At 46.4% G+C, this 16358-nt stretch overlaps 1 protein-coding gene across 2 annotated transcripts in view; it reads right to left on the reverse strand.

The window, feature by feature from the left end:
- ME3 (malic enzyme 3) overlaps positions 1-16358 on the reverse strand; it is a 127984-nt gene that overhangs the window by 3507 nt on the left and 108119 nt on the right. For both annotated transcript variants that reach the window (XM_062020359.1, XM_062020358.1), the window contains exons 7-10: positions 12209-12318; positions 2217-2314; positions 963-1076; positions 205-310 (exon numbers count right to left, since the gene is read on the reverse strand). In XM_062020359.1, coding sequence (XP_061876343.1) covers positions 205-310; positions 963-1076; positions 2217-2314; positions 12209-12318 — 428 coding nt within the window. The remainder of the gene's footprint in view (positions 1-204; positions 311-962; positions 1077-2216; positions 2315-12208; positions 12319-16358) is intronic.

The following is a 16358-nucleotide window of genomic DNA, read 5'->3' on the forward strand; positions in this document are numbered from 1 at the left end:
TGAGAGGGCTCCTGCAGCTCCAAAATAGGGAGCCTGTGCCCCATGGTCGAAGGGCAGAGGACGTGGGGAACTCAGCTGACAAAATGGGAGTAAGAAAAGCTCATTTAGTTTTGACTGGGATGGCAAAAGAAGGCTGTGGAAGACAGCCAGAAACTCCCCATAGAACTGAATTGATGTGAAAAGGTTCTACTAAAGGAACTCCACCTATAATTGCTGTAGGCTTCACTTTCTGCACAACCTCTTCCAGCGTGTTCACACTAGGGTGGTCCTGGGCAAACACTTCTTTCTCATGGTTCAGGTGGCTCCTGCCCTATGGGAAATAAAGAAGTGTCAAACTTTGGTCTGTTAGCAAAGGTGGAGATAAAGTATGATAACTCATCAGCTCATGTCATCTCTTGGCTCTCTAAACCAGGCTCCAGAGAGCAGGACCTCGGCATCAGCCTGTCAGGCACTGAGCTGTCAGTGCAGTGTCACGTGGGGCTGGCCTCTGCTCCTCTTACCTTCCAAAAGACATGAATTGTGAGTGGGAGAGATCTAGCTGACAGGACAGAGAAGCTGAACATGTAGCACAAGTCTCCTCAGGTCTGAGGAGAGAGAAGGGCAGATGCCCTGAGGACCCAGGGAGTGTGGAGTAGAGCTGAGCCAGGCTGGATCCCCAGGCAGGGGCCAGTGGTGCTGGTGTAACATTCCATCTGACCTGCTAGGCTGCCACAGCCAGTACTGTGTCCTACCACTTGAGAAGCCCAGCCCAAAGCAGTGCTTTCAGGGCAACCAGAGCTCTGGCACACTGTTGTCACAGTGAGACTCAGTTCTCTGAAAGCAGGACAGCTCTGCTGACACCAATAAAGCTGAGCCCTTGCTCCAGCACCGAGCAGGGCTCTAAGGCATTTGCCATCTCTAGCCTCTCTCTAGCCTGCAGGAGGTGCCTGGGGAGTGGAGCTCAGTTCTGTGGACAAAATTACCTTCACAATCAGTCCCTTGGAGTCTACCATCCAGATCTTTTTGATGGCATCCTCTCGTGAAACTCCTTCCTTTTCCATGGCCATGAGGATGAGATGAGCTATGCCCATTGCAGCCTGGAACACAGCAGATAAACACTTTATTGGGGTATCAACATCTTCTAGGAGGGAAGACTTTTAGTGAGAGTTGTGTTGGGCCACCCCCCAGCACTGCACAAAGCAGGGAGGCTTTCTGCTCTGCGGCTGTGCAGTGCCATGGCATGGGGCTCATTTCAGCATTGCAGATCCTGCCATAAATAATAATTACAAAGATTATCCATCAGAGCAAGCTGCCTGTGAGGCTGGAGCAGAGGAGGTGGTACTTTGACAGGTAGAGGCTGTCTCTGTCACTTAAACCAGCTGCTGCAGGGGAGGAAAAGGGGCAGACACTGAACAAACTTTGGTGCTGATGCCAGGACAGAGGAACTCAAAGCAAAGTGGCATTGCTGCATCTGAGGTGTTGCCAAGAGGAATGTCCTCTCCTCGCCTCCCTGCCTGGGGAAGCAGGGCTGACAGGCTGTGTGTTAGTGCTCCTACAGCTCTGCCTGGCCCTCTGGCCCAGATGGGGACCCAAGGCAGAAGGGTCTCTGTGCCACACAGACAGTGATCAGCACAAACATATCCTTTGTTTCACAGAGGGACAGACAAACAGTGAGTAACAGACTTTCCCAAAGTCCCACAGGTGGGAGAGAGCTGAGCCTGGACCAATGTCTGTAGTCCACAGTCCAGGCTTTAGAGCCTTTTCCTTTCCTCTCTGTCTCTTTGAACAAGGTGCCACACAGACTACCTGACTTCTGCCATGGGGACAATATGACTGACTGCAAAAAGTGTGGTTTTGCTCTTAAAGTTCTTGGAGTCTTTTTGACTCTATTGCTAAAGGGGCTCTGTTTTACCCAAAATACCAACCCTGAGGACTCCAAGCAGTCTCCTCAACCTTCCTGCAGCACCCTGCCTCATAAGGGACTTCCCTCATGGTACTTAGATGGGCAGCCTCCTAGCACCCAGGAAATCTGCCCAGGACTCATGTGCCAAGTAGCACAAGTAAGATTGTTGGCAGCTTCTACACAGCAGCAAGATCTACCCGTGGGGCCCACTCCTGCCCAGTGACAAGGAACCTGCTCCTGTGCTTGGCTTTCATGAAGCCAAGCCTTGCATGTTGAGCTTTCTCTAAATTTGAATTTAGAACATATTTAGGAACAAACTCAAGAACATTCCTACCTCTCCAGCTCCTTGGAAAACAAACTTATGGTCAGAGAGCTTGTTCTTTGTGATCCTTAAGGCTGCAAAGATGCCAGCGACTGCAACAGACGCAGTGCCTGAAAAGAGAGAACACCATGAGATGGACATCCTGGCAAAAGGAGTCTCTGCCCTACTGATATGCTCTTAGAAACGCTGTGGTAGGAACCATTCTCTTAGATCCTGTCACTAAAGGATGAGAATGCCTTCCCTACTCTGAAATATGAATCCTCAGAAGACCTTGCAAGGCAGGAGAACACCAATTTCTCTCTATGTAGAGTCAGGGACACCGAATCCTAGAATGCCAGAAGAAGTTAAGACAGAACTCCCAAGGGTTTAAGATGCATGTAACTTGTCTAAGAACACATAAGGCATCTGCAGCAGAGCCATCACACCTCTCTGCCAAGCATTAAGGAGTCACTGAGAACATGAGTTGGTTCCAGATTAGTGAGACAGTAGCCAGAATATGGAGAGCAGAGTCCTGGTGTTACAATCACCACAATATGTACAGTTTTCCATCCATCAAGGGAGGCAGATGTCTAGCCTGAATAAACCTGCCTTTGCCCCACATTAGTCACACAGAGCATTCATCTGATGTCCCGTCCCAGGTGAAGGAATATGGTGGGAAGAAACCAAGTAAGGCACAATTAATGAGGATTCAGGATCTCATGTTACCTGTGCAAGCAGGACACAAGTGGTCAAGGCGAAATAGGAATGAAGGAGGCAGTTATATATCAGAGTATATCCAGTCAGAAGGGACCCATAAGGATCATTGAGGCTGTTAGTTTTATTCTTCAGCATTTTAAGGGACGTGACTTTTCATGTGCCCTGATGTTGCCCCCTGCTCTAATGCTGGTCTCCCTTTCCAGCTTCAGAAGCTCTGTGAGAATCTGGGGAGTCAACAAATAAAAGGTCTTGTGTGGGCAGTCATGAGTGGGATGGACAATGAACCCTTTTAGGCTTATAAACCTCATTTCACCAAATTTCCTGCATTTCCTATTTCCCTGCCCGATTAATCAGGGTTTCCATCAGTGAAACCCCCCTTAGGTCTGGGCTGCTGAGAGGCAGCAGTGAACAGTGGGCTGGGAAAGAGCAGCTCCTGGGGCAAGGATGACCACCAGCAGTGACAGCTGCAGATGGAGAGAGAGGAGCCCAGACCAGAGCAGGTTTGCTGTCAGGACTTGTGATCCTGTGAGGGGCTCAGGCTGGAGCAGACTGTCCCTGAAGGACTGTTCTCATGGTGTGAGACCCACCTTGGGGCAGGGTGTGAATTGCTCCTAATGGCAGAGCAGTAACTGTAACATGGCTTGTTTAGCTTAGGGAACCTATATAAGCTTCTCTGGTAAAGAATATCTTTTATTGGTCAGACCAAGAGTGTTTATCAGCACCATTAGCTCACCAACACTTTGTGTTTATAACTCAGACATAGCTCCTCCAAAATGAAAAATTAGTGCCACTGAAGAGTGATTCTTGCTTAGCAGAAGTGTCAGCAGCCAGATTGCTGCAGCATAGGTTAGTGCCATGGTGTCTAATGGTTGGTGGCTTTGTAAGCTTCTTCCTTGCAAAGAATCACTCGATTCAGCACCAAGGATGAACTCCTTTCATTAGCTCAGAAAATAGTTTGTATCATTTTATTTCCAGAGCCAGACCACCTGAGTTCAGTCAGTTTAAAAGGGAGTTGATGGGGAGGGAACCAGAGACTGAGTGCTCTGCTGCTTCAGTATGAACACATCAGCTCACAGGACTAAAGGATGTATATGGAGGATTTCCTCTTGATGTATATGGACAATTTCCTCTTGCTTCTCCTGCACTAAATCTCTGCCTTTTTAAGCTATATTTAACATATTTACCCAATGAAATGCCATGCCATTGGACTAGAAAAATTACAGAGGGAGAAAATGAACATCCAAGGAATGTAAAGTAACACCTAGTGTTCAGAGTTTGCTTTTTAGGGGTGTCACATAGCCAGCCCATGCTCATTGTCTGCATTTCAGTGATGAGACTCCTCCAAGCAAACTTGTCTGATCCTGCTCATGCTAAAGCAGACACATGAACTGGGTCAAATGAAATGGCAACTAAAAGTGCCCCTATCACCACAGTTTTTTTAAGAGAGACAAGGTAACTTGAATACATATAGATGCTTCTGTTGCAGATGTCTGAACTGTGGAGTTAGGGATCTCACCCTAGCAAGAGGTGGGGAGACTCCAGGGTCCCACAGCTGCCAGTGACACCAAGCTTGTGGCATGCAGTGGAACATGAACACCTATGGTACACTCACATGTGCTCACATGCCATCTCCCAGGCTTTGCTCAGCAATCTTCATCTGGGTGGGAGTGGGGAACTGATCAGAGGGAAAAATCCAAAGGTGAGACAATTGCAGTGTGACAAAGTGTCAGATCACAGCATTAGCAGCAATAGTTGTCTGGAAAGTATTTCAAAGGAAGAAATGTAACTGAGAAAGACCTTGTTTCTCTTGGTCCTCACCCAGGCAAAACTGTTTTATGTCCCATGACTGTTAAGAAGTTTGATGAGGCAAATGCTGGTATCTGCAAACCCATTTAAATGGAAGGTGTTCATGGGCCACTCAGCAGAGGGACTCGAGGTCTTTTCAAAGGTGTTACCAGCAGGAATTTGGGGCCTATGGAAAGCAAGGGTGCAGGGACTGAGCCTGCAGAGCAGAGTGTGCTTGCAGAGCAGGGGCCTGTGGGACTGGGTGTGCCATTACTCACCCCCTGCACTCTCTCTGCAGCTCTGACTAACAGCAGGGCTCTGCTCAGCTCTGCCATTCCTATCCTTCCTCCTCTCTCTCCCATGTGTTTCTAATCTCTCCACGTCTCCCAAACTGCACCTCACTCCCATTACTCAAGTAACAAAGTTACTGTACCCTGGCCTCAGCTCAATATTTTTCTTTGATAATTACAGTTTCTGGCCAGAGAACAATAGAGAATCTCTATGAAGGAGAGTTCCCAGCTGGTTCGTGTAAGGAATTGGCTAATCACCGTGCCTGTTCCAGAAAGACTAAAATGAGATGGGGGAGGCCACTTCACCATGAGTTGTGGTAAGAAAGAACCAAGCCCCTTCAACACGTTGGTCTATCTGTTCTCTAAAGAGCTTTGAATGCTGCTGGTGCAGATAACTACTTCCTTGAATAATTAGCAAGAGTCAGCTTGGCTGGTCTGTATCTGAGGTGAGATATGGAGGGGCATAGAGAGGAGAAAGGAAAACGCCTGTAAATCATCCCATCTGTCCAAGGCTCAAGAGAACGCTCAACTTAGCATCACAAAATAGCAAGGAGCCTCTCTGGAGAGACCTGAGCAACAGCACCAGCAAAGGGAAGGGGCATTTAAAACCAAGGTATGCTCAGGAAAATGGCCATCCCTGTAGGAATGAATGTCTTGCCCCTCAGGCAATGCAGAGCATTGTAAAACATTAAGGAAAGTCCCTCTGAGGCCCGTGTTCCACTTGCACTAGTGGAAGTACAATCAAGCCCCAGTAGATGTCAGTGGAGCTCCACTGGAGCAAAACCCGGGGGCAAGGACCCGCTGCACAGCTTCAAGGCACGGCACAGATGGGAAGGGCTGCAGCCCAGGGGCACCCGTGCCCGGGGACCTCATCCCTCCCTCAGCGTGGGGAGGGTGGGCAGAGGGGCGAGTGGCTCTGCACCGGGATGCCGAGGCCGTCCCGCGGGTGACGGGCCCAGCAGCCAAGCAGGGACATGGGGGATGCTGCAGATGCCCAGGGGAAGGAGTCTTTCCAAGCTGAGGGCTGGCACTGCCCTGTCACCCACCCCAGGTGCTGGCTGAGCGAGCAGAGCCTCGGCATCACCACCCCTGAACCCTTCCAAAGGCCGTGCCACTGTCTGTTCCCAAAGTCAACAGCTCCGTGGGTGATCCTCCTGCTCCACAGCAAATGCCAGTCAAAACCCAAGACGAGGCCCCAGGGAACAGCGAACAGCAGTTCCACAGCTCCAGCAAAAAGCAGCCAAGAAAATACATCTAAATGTTGTGGGAGCAGAGGAAGCACAGGGCTGTTGCAAATGCTGGTTCCCATTAACTCCCTGCAGCAGTCCTGCCTGTTACTGGAAAGCAGAGTGGAGCTTGTCCAGATCTACTCCAAATACATAATCACAACTCAAACACGACAGAACTGAAGCAAAGAGCTGCCTTAGTGTTTGCAGCTTGAGGTCTTCACCTCTATGGCTGTGGGCTAGTGTTAGCTGTGCCCCAAAGGACCTCTGTAAGACATTAAGAAAACAAACCTAGAAATGGTGTGGAGTAAGTCAACGAGAACAGGAGGAACAGGCAAAACATCAACACTCAAAGAAGGAACTTGCCTTCTCCACTAACAGATTTAGGGACACTGGTGACCCAGAAAAGGTGAAGAGCTGTCTGACAGTGGAGATGCAGAGCTCTTCTTAAAGTAGATGCCCAGTGTCAGCTATCTCTATGCGCCTGTTTTTAACCCTTGCACTGTAAAGTGCTTGGACTATAGAGTGCAGTGCCTTAAAAACACATCACAGCACTGTCCTGTGGCATTGCCCTCCCTGGGCACAGGCTGTGCCCACCCAGCTCCCCTCTCCCTAAGGGCAGAGGCTGCCAGGCAGCTGCCAGCATGGCACAGGAAAGCAACCCCTTCCCCATCACAGCAGTGAGGATCCTGTGGATGCTGTTCTATACTGACATGCTACACCAGGTCAGAGCACAGCCCTGTCCTTCTGCCTCCTTAGCCTGCACTTAATGGACAGCATAACACAGAGGTGACCTATGCTGTTCTTCACTGCAAAGGAGGCTGCAATGGCATCCAGCAAACAAGAAAAGCAGGAGAGGAAAGGGAAACAAGTGTTATAGTCTCTAAAACAACAGAAGATAATGGACTAGAGCCCTGCACCACTAAGCCCAAGAAACCAAGGCCCATTTACACCCAGCAGTCTGTCCTGTCCTGACCTGGCTTGTTTAGTGGTCAATATGTGACTTGGAGACAAGTGTAGGAACTGGTCCTTAAGTAGTTAATGTAGTAGCACCAAGAGAAAATACAGGAGCAGCTTCTGCTGGAAGGCACAGCAGGTCCAGAAGTGAACCCCTACGGGTCTGAGAGCATCTCCACCTCTGTCTTCAGGCCAGGTACAGGGAAAGTGTGCTGCCCAGGAGCTGCCTGGCAGGACACAGCCTGCTTTGTTCTGCAGCAGGGTATCGTCCAGCACTCCCTTCCTATTGTGCTCCCCCCTACTTCTTAGTTTCCTGTGATAATTACTGATGCATTTTCTACACCAGCTGAAACAACAAAGTAAGATACTGTACCATTTTAATGTGCTGAAATTAGTTAATGCTGAGCCAAAAACTAGCTTCTCCTGCTTCTCACAGCACATGAAACATGCCTGCAAAATAGGCCACGTTTGTACGTGATTGCTTTCTAACTTGCCCAAATGTTTGAAGCTGCTCAGATCCAGAGCTTGTTCCCAGCCTCAGCTGAGGTCTGGGAGCAGAGTTCCTCCAGCCTGAGCCAGCTTCCTGAAGTGTCCTGGAAAGGTTATGGAAAAGTTATCTGCTGGGATAATTGCAAAAGGTGGGTCAAGAGATATTTTGAGGCTCATCAGCAGTCACACATCCAATAACAATGAGCAACCATCTCTCTAAGGACTGGGAAAAGACTCAGAGAGGCTTTGTGGAAGTGATGATCTGGTGCATTGCCTGTGGGTTACTTCAGTTGTGGAGGGACTATGGAAATACAAAAGGCTGAGTGTTAACTAACATAGCTAGTGACTCGGAGTTTCCCATCAAGTGCCTTGAAGTCTCATTTGCTCCATGTTCAGGATTTTAGAAACCTGTCTGTATCACAAACTGCTTAGCCCAGGCACAAGCTCCTGTTGATTCTTAGCCCAGGCACAAACTCCTACTGATTCTTTGGTTACTCAGTGCACATCCTTGAAGGTTAGGCTGGAATTAGACAGGCTTTCTACCACAAAGACAGTGAGGCATGTGCACACAGAGCCCTAGTCCCATGCTGAGAACCTTAGGTGTGCAAATTTACAGGGTTTCTATGCCTATTTAGCAGGGATTATTCAATAAATCAAGTCCATGAGATCCAACAAGATGCATCTAAGGATGCTGAGATACATGGTCAATGGCATCACAAAGACATTCTTTGTAAGATTTTGGCAAACGGAGACATTCCTAATTCCTGAAAACAAAAGGCAAATGTCACAGCCATCTTCGAGAAGAGCCAGAAGAGGGATCCAGAGAATTTTGGCTCAGTCAGCCTCACCTCACTACCTGGGGATTACAAAGCAGATCTTCCAGAAGATACATGTCCAGGGACATGAAGGTGATGAGAACAGTGTGTCTCTCCCAAGGCAAAGCATGTCTGACCACCTCAGCTGCCTTCTATGATGAGATAACTGCCTATGTGAACAAGGAGAGGTGTTACCTTCCTCCATCTTCATGAGGCCTTTGAAATAATCTCCCAAAGCATCTTTGTAGCCAAACTGGAGAGATAGACATGTTCAGACTGTCAAGTGTGTGAAAAAAGTGTCTGGGCTGCTAGGCTCAAAGTCTTGTGGTCCGTGGTACAAAGAGGCCATGCTACTTATATTCTATTAGCAACCTGGATGATAAGACAGAGTGCACCCCCAGCAAGTTCACAAACTGGGGGAACAATTGATACACCTGTGGGTATGACTCTCATTCACAGGGATCTCAGAAGGGTGGAAAAATAGGCTCAGAGAAACCTCATGAAGCAAAGACAAATGCTGCGTCCTGCAGCTTTGCAGAAGAAGACTTGGGGGTAGAAGAAGCTGAAGATGAGTCATCAATGTGCCCTTGTGGCACAGAAAGTCAAGAGCTTGCTAGACAAGAGATGTCTAGGCAGCAGGTCTGGGAAAGGGATAATTTCTTTCTGTTTCAGCACTTTTGAGGCTATCTCTAGACTAGCATCTCCAGCCTGAGGCTCTCAGCACAAACTGAGAAGTCCAGAGAAGGGCTGTATGAAGGGCTTCTTGTATGAAGCAGGAAGCCAGAGTTGTCTGTCTCAGGGATTCACAAGACTTGACACTTCTGTAAGATTTTTCAGTTGTCTACTTTCTGTTTATCACTGCACAATTAGCTGGAGCAAAGTTACAGTAGGAAGAGAAAGAGCAGGATCCAAAGCATTCCCGTGTCCCTCCAGTTTCTTATGTGCTTCGCTGCCTGCCCTGGTACTTCACTGGGAAAAAGGAAGAAGTGACAATCCATTTTCTCCCACAGAGCTGAAACTGAAGCTGTTGCCCCTTGCATGAACCCAGAGAGAGCTGGGAAAAGACTGATGTCATCATCCCCACAGAGGAAGGAGAAGCATTCCCTCAATGGGGAGCTCCCAGGCTTTCAGAACAAGAGTCTTCACCTCCTTCCTCCTTCCGCTCAGCATCAGCAGGCTGGCTCCAACTGCAAGGGCTCTGAGTCACTTTCATTCTGTGGGGTTAGGATGGATTTGACAAGACAGTAATTTGTGTGACAAAAATAAGTAGGTGTTAATATTTCAAACTGCTTTCTGTTTGTGTAGGCCTTGGGGCAGCAAGAGGAAGGCCTAAGGGAGATTACAGGGAGCAATTTATACTTTCTTCCCACATCTCGCCTGTGTGTGTGGGTGTGTGGGCACATTGCATTCAGAGTTCCACTAATCAGTGGGCAATGAATTTAAACTAATATAGCTCAGGCCTGATCTAACTTGCACTGTTTATGCTTAAGATGTGTTTTTAAATCAATACACTCAAACCAAAGCCAGCTCGGAAGCTGGGATAATTCAGGCTTTGGGAGGTCTCTTCCTGCCTGACTTGAATGAAATGAATCAGGTCTGCTTGAACAAGGCTTTGTATCATTCTCATTAATCACTTACAACACCACTTGCATTGAAGTCTCCCACTTTTTTAAGTAGACGAGTCATGAAACATCAGAACTTAGAAAGAGCAAGCCTGAGGCACAACAAAAAACCAGGAGGGTGTAAGTGTGAAAATAGCACTTCCTACCTTTCCTCTGTCATCTGAGGATACTGAGGGGTGTATTAGGGTGGGTAAATCAGACAAGTCATCTTACTGATCTCTGACATGACTCCCAAGATGTAGTTAATTGAGCAGATCCAAGTTACTTCAGCTATCCAAAGGTCCTCAAAACTCATTCCTGGCTACAACTCTATCTTGGAATCCCCTTTTCTTTTCTGTCAGCTACATCAAAAAAAGCCTGAAACAGTGTCTTGCTTCCCTTGACTCATCACTTGTCCATGCAAAAGATCAGCAGAATTTCTTTCTGTATCTGCTACTATGAAACCAGTGCCAGTTAGATGCTTTATTTGACAATATAAGGGAGTTTTACTAATAAGAGGTAAAATTCTACTGTTCTAACAGGTGAAACTCCAGAAGACTTTCAGAGGACTCGACATCTCCCAGACATCATGACACACATGTAGCTGGTGAGAAGCAAAGAAGGTTCATTTTATGGCAATGCTGTTTTACCTGTATGTGGTTTGCCCCTCTGGGGAAGTAATTCCCAGGAACTGTCTGAGGCATTCAGCTATGACCTAAGGCCAAAAAGCAACTATAAATTATTCAGACTCCTGCTTCCCATTGAGATTCTTCAGTCTTGTTTTAATATCTTCTTATTCTGTCAATCAAAGAAACCATCTGATTTAATCATGAAACCCTTCCAATTGCCTCTAGTTCTCCCAAGAAAACCTACATCCAGGCCCACAGATGTGCCACACTGCCTGGTCTTTCTTCCTTTCCACTGATTAGTCCCCTTCCACTTGCAGAAAGGGCAACTAATCCAATTCCTCTCTCTGCTGAAAGCTTTTGTGGGTGGCAAGAACAGTTGGTGAGTCTTCTTGTCCAGAAGTATCTATCTGACCTCCTCTGAAATTCACTAAGCTCCTCTGCCTCTAAATCCTCTTCATGAAAGCGTCTTTGAGGAAGACTGTACATCCCATTACAGCACCTATATTCCCACAAGCCAGGGTCTTGCTCCTTCTTGTGTCATGACAGATACAAACAAGCTGTTACCCACACTGCCAAATATTACTGGATGGGTGGCAGATGCAGAAATAGTAGTGGAAAGTACAAAAGAACCAGTATTGTGTGAAAAACGACATTGGCATTTCTTTTGGCCTCTATCAAGTACGAGTGAGGATAAGCCCAACCAACTGCAAATAATCAAATCAACGATTTCTGCATGTTCTAAACTGGACTAGACAAAAGAAGGAAAGATGAAGTGACTCACAGGAGAACTGGTTGTTTGTAGTCACTTGGGAAGACCCTGTCCCTGTCAGATGGGCAAACAGCCCTTCCAGTGGTTTAAAGCAAAGTCAGCACCAGACCAGCCTGCCCCCAAAAAGCAGCCCGTGTCCCTCTGTGCAGATGTGCTGACAGCTGAACCCCACAGGGCCTGGGAGACATGCTGCTTATAGCCCTGGCCTTGCTGCTGTCATTCCTTTTTGGGGCTGGAATGGTTATGTCAGCCGCTCTAGGGGACAACATACCTGTTCTTGGATTACTGCAGAGTTGGCATCCATGGAGAGGAAGGATGCTGGTTTACCTTTCTGTTTGTGCATGTATTAAGGAGGACACCAAGAGAGGGATAATGGCAGGATCAGCTAACCACCACCTGGCCCATGGAAACTAGTAGCCTTGTGTAACAGTTAAAATGTCATCACTGTTTTAGCTAAATGACAGAAAATGAATGGAACTCTCTAAATTACCTTGATAACCTAAAGCACATGATCCATCTTCTCCCTTGAACAACAGTTCTCAGTGATCAGCTAAGTTCCTAAAAACAATGGAGGTTCACTTTCCAACTCAGACTGCTGTGCTTTCGTTTGTATTTTTAACTGCTTATGTATAAACTCTAGAATTTATCAGACATCTGAGTGTTGCATGATAAACAGTCTTGTGATCTCAATCACCGTTGCTCATGAGAAGGTGAAGGGGGAATGTGCACTTCCCTCTCAGTGCTTACCCTGAATATCGTCATTGAACGTACAGTATCTGTCACGGTATTTATTGAGCAGACGGAAAGCGTTGGCATTGGCAAAATCCTCAAACTGGATCAGACAATTCATGCCATACCTGCAAATCAAAAGGTAGTTAAAAATAGGATAAATACACTTCCACAACCTAGAACAATACATACTTCTTTGACTAGGACAATGCAGCTAGAGAGTTGAGCACAGACATCAAAGTGTCATAGGAGAAATGTGTCAGTAACAGCAAACAGGATCTCACCCTTCCCAAGATCCAGGCACTCAGGAATGTGGAGTTTCCAGGAATAAACTGTATTTATCATCTGTCTATTCAAGGGACACAAAGGGCTTCTTAATATGAATGCCTAGATATAAATACATATAATAGAACTACAATATCATTGTGTTAATAAGGTCCCCCTCAGTCTCCTCCAGACTAAACAGCCCCAGTTCATGCAGCCTTTTCTCAGAAGAAACATGCTCCAGTCCCCTGATCATCTTGGTGGCCCTGAGCTGGACTCTCTCCAGCAGTTCCCTGTCCCTCTTGAGCTGGGGAGACCAGAACTATGTGTGTGTATATATATATATATGTATATATATGTATCTTTGCACTACAAATTTATATTGGCATATTTACAGATGAACTCAAAGTGAAGAAGATGCTCTTTTGCAATGGATATTGCAACTGTCATGTTGCAACACAGCAAATCTGACTGCAAAGGGGACCCTGGTTAAAGAGACACCACTGAGTGTCCCCTTCAGCTGTAAGTGACCAAAAGATGAGAAACAAATTTGCCTGTAGGCTCCCATGGACTGAGTGTCATTGAAATCATAATGTGATTTCATAGCCACGTTTTTGTGCTTTGGAAACATGTTTCTCTTCATTGAGCTGCTTTGCAATGACAGCTAGTGACCCATGGAGTCAAAAGGCAGGAAGTAATCACAGACTGTCCATAATTATCCAGTAATATCAGGGCAAGTATGCAGTTTCTGAAAACTGAGCAATGTTCAGACTGCTTCATACTTACCACTTTCATCACCTGGTATGACTCTAGGCTGCATTAAAGCTTTGCTAATAAAATAAAAGGGCTGTAAGTACTCTTTCACATAAATGGGACGGGGTAGTGGGAGAAGCTTAGGGAATGAGTAATGCAACTATTAGCATCCTTGGGGTTACAGGCAGGTGAAAAGGCTCTAAATAACTGCACAGTGTTAGAGACCTGAGCTTCTCTGGGACTGTAAGCAGTGCAAAGGCAGCATCACCTTACAGACCTCCCATTCAGACTTCCCTCCTTTGCCACCGAAATCTGAGGTAGAAGACACTCATGCTTTAAACTAGAAATTGATACTGAGTAAAACATGCTCCATTTGAGAACTGTGGCTGCAGCCATGAAAAGCTCTTTTCATGGCACTGGCAGTGTGGGCAGTCAGCCTGTCCTGGGAGGGCCTCCAATTCTCTATTATTATGATTATTTTCCATTTCAAGTTATGTCTGTCAGCAAGGAGACAACGATAACCACATGCATTGTGCTCCTTTATTTGTCTGTCATGAGAAACTCATGACAGAGTTTCATAAACCCTCTGGTCTCAAAAAGGGAAAAGGGTTGGCTCTTGCACTGCTTCACATCCTCTGTGCTGGCTTTTGGAAAAGCAGCACTATGATTTGAGAGCTTGGTCTGACTTTTAGAATCACAGAATGGTAGGGGTTGGAAGGGACCTTTAGAGATCATCTAGTCCAACTCCCCTGCAGAAGCAGGGTCACCTAGATCAGGTCACACAGGTCACAGGGAATGGATATGTGCACATCTGTGAGGCAGGGCATGCCATGGTGGGTGGTTTCCATCCTGGTTAATACTGAAATCTAATGACTGAAGGCATCTTCAGTTTATCTCATGTAAAGGCTGGGTACCTTTCTACTACCTGGGTACCATCAGAGATCACAGAATCATAGAATTGCTTTGGTTGGAAAAGACCCTTAAGATGGTTGAATCCAACCACTAACTTCGCACTGCCAAGCCCACCACTAAACCGTGTCCCTCAGCTCCTCAGTTATGTGCCTTTTCATTATCTCCAGGGATGGTGATTCCACCACCTCCCTGGGCAGCCTGTGTCACTGTCTAACAACCCTCTCAGGGAAAAAGTTCTTCTTAATCGCCAACCTAAACCTCTCCCGGTGCAACTTGAGGCTATTTCCTCTTGTCCTATTGCTTATTACTTGGCAGAAGAGACTGATCCCCCACCTCACTACAGCCTCCTCCCAGGTAGTTGTAGAGAGTGATCATATCTCCCCTCAGCCTCCTCTTCTCTAGACTAAATACCCCCAGTTCCCTCAGCCATTCCTCATCAGACTTGTGCTCCAGACCCTTCACCAGCTTTGTTGTCTGTTTCTGGACACACTCCAGCACCTCAATGTTCTTGTAGGGAGTGACTACCATGCTCAGACCCCACTCTATGTGCTCCCCATGATCTCTCCTGAAAAAGGATACAGCACAGAGGGGTAAAGGCTTTCAAAGCCTATTACTGTGGCCCATGTGATGGCTGCTAGTTTATGAAGTACACTTTCTCCCCCCTGACAATGTCAGAGGCCACTGAGCCCTCTCTCAGGTAAGCAGGTCCAAGCATCACAGGTCATAAAGGCAGCGACTTCTTGTCTGATTTACTGTGCTGTAAGGAGCAACAAAAGAGCTCTTTGCAATATCCCTGTTGTAGTTACACCACAACTCTCACTCTGAATGTGGAGGTTTAGGCATGGATTTTCCAGGGGACCAACAGGCTTTGAAATTCAGCAGGATCTAGATGCTCAGGTGGGGAAATTTCAGCTTGCCACACTTCAAGGGAAAAAAAAAGCCCCAGAAAATGGACTGGACAGCTGCTCCCATTGTTTTTTTGACGTTGAACAGGATAAATTATTCCCTGCACCCTATATGATAGGCCATGTTACCTGGCTCTGTTGGAGTGTACTGAAACTTTTTATAAGGTGCTCTTACATTGTCCCCAGTGTGCTGCTAACCACAAGTTACCCTGAGTATGTGAGAGACAGAGTGCTAATGTACTTCAAGCCTCCCTTCTGGCAGCTGCCAAGGAGACATCCAAGATCAAAATTTCTTCTGAAATGTTGAGCAACACTTCAACAAGCCAACAGATGAAGATTCTCAAGTCTCTTTCTCTCTGTAAAGTCTTCAAAGTCAAAATCAACACTGTGGATACCAAAACAATTTGTGCAAAGAAACAATAGAAAAAGGGCCCGGGAAATCAGTTTTCTAATAGATGATCCTCTTATCCCTCACGAGAATGTGCAAGGAAAACGTGGCTAAGAGGGAGAGGACACACCATCCAGAACAGCTGCTAACATCTCACAGCAGAGTTTGCAAATCTTTAAGCAACTTCAGTTGCTATAGAAACTATTTCTCCAACACCAGTCTTATTATTTATTTGTATCACTGAGGAAGTAACATTACTGACTTGCTTACCAAAATCAATGACCTCAGCCAGCACTAATGTATGTGTGATCAACTCTCCAAAGAGCTTTTGGGGAGCTGGGTGGGTTTCCCTGACTAGAGAGTCAAACTTGCAAAAGTATTAACTGGAATACATTTTTTGCCCTCTTTTTGAGCACAGAATTCTTTCATCACTTCATACTCCTGGTCTGCAGCATGAGATAGTGCACAGTTTCTTCTATTTTTGTCTATTTTTGCACAAAGTCTGGTGGCCCATAAACTCTTCATTTCTCTCCCTACCCCTCTGTATAACTGTGCTGGAATGCAAACTTTTTTCACTAAGCTATTTTCTTTAAGATTGATTTATTTTTCTGTGCACTACATCTACTGAGCCTTTTGAAGTGTAGACTACATTTTTGACCCTATGTAAGCCTTTGCATAACGTGAGAACTAAAGTTTTCATTAGTAAAAACCACAAATTGGTCCCAGCAAGACCCTAAGACAAGATGCTTTACATGAAAGAATCATGTATTTTAGACTCACAGTTAAAGATGGGAATCTCAGGATGATGATCCTATGCCTCAAGGACTCTCCACCTTACTAGGGACTTTAAAGAACTTGTGCTGCTCAAAGTAACTACAATTAAACACAAATTAGGCAGTTGACTTATTGAACCCTATTATAAATGCATCAGTCAAGGCTCACTGCT

The sequence above is a fragment of the Colius striatus genome, chromosome 1, assembly GCF_028858725.1.
Source record: "Colius striatus isolate bColStr4 chromosome 1, bColStr4.1.hap1, whole genome shotgun sequence".
NCBI lineage: Eukaryota > Metazoa > Chordata > Aves > Coliiformes > Coliidae > Colius > Colius striatus.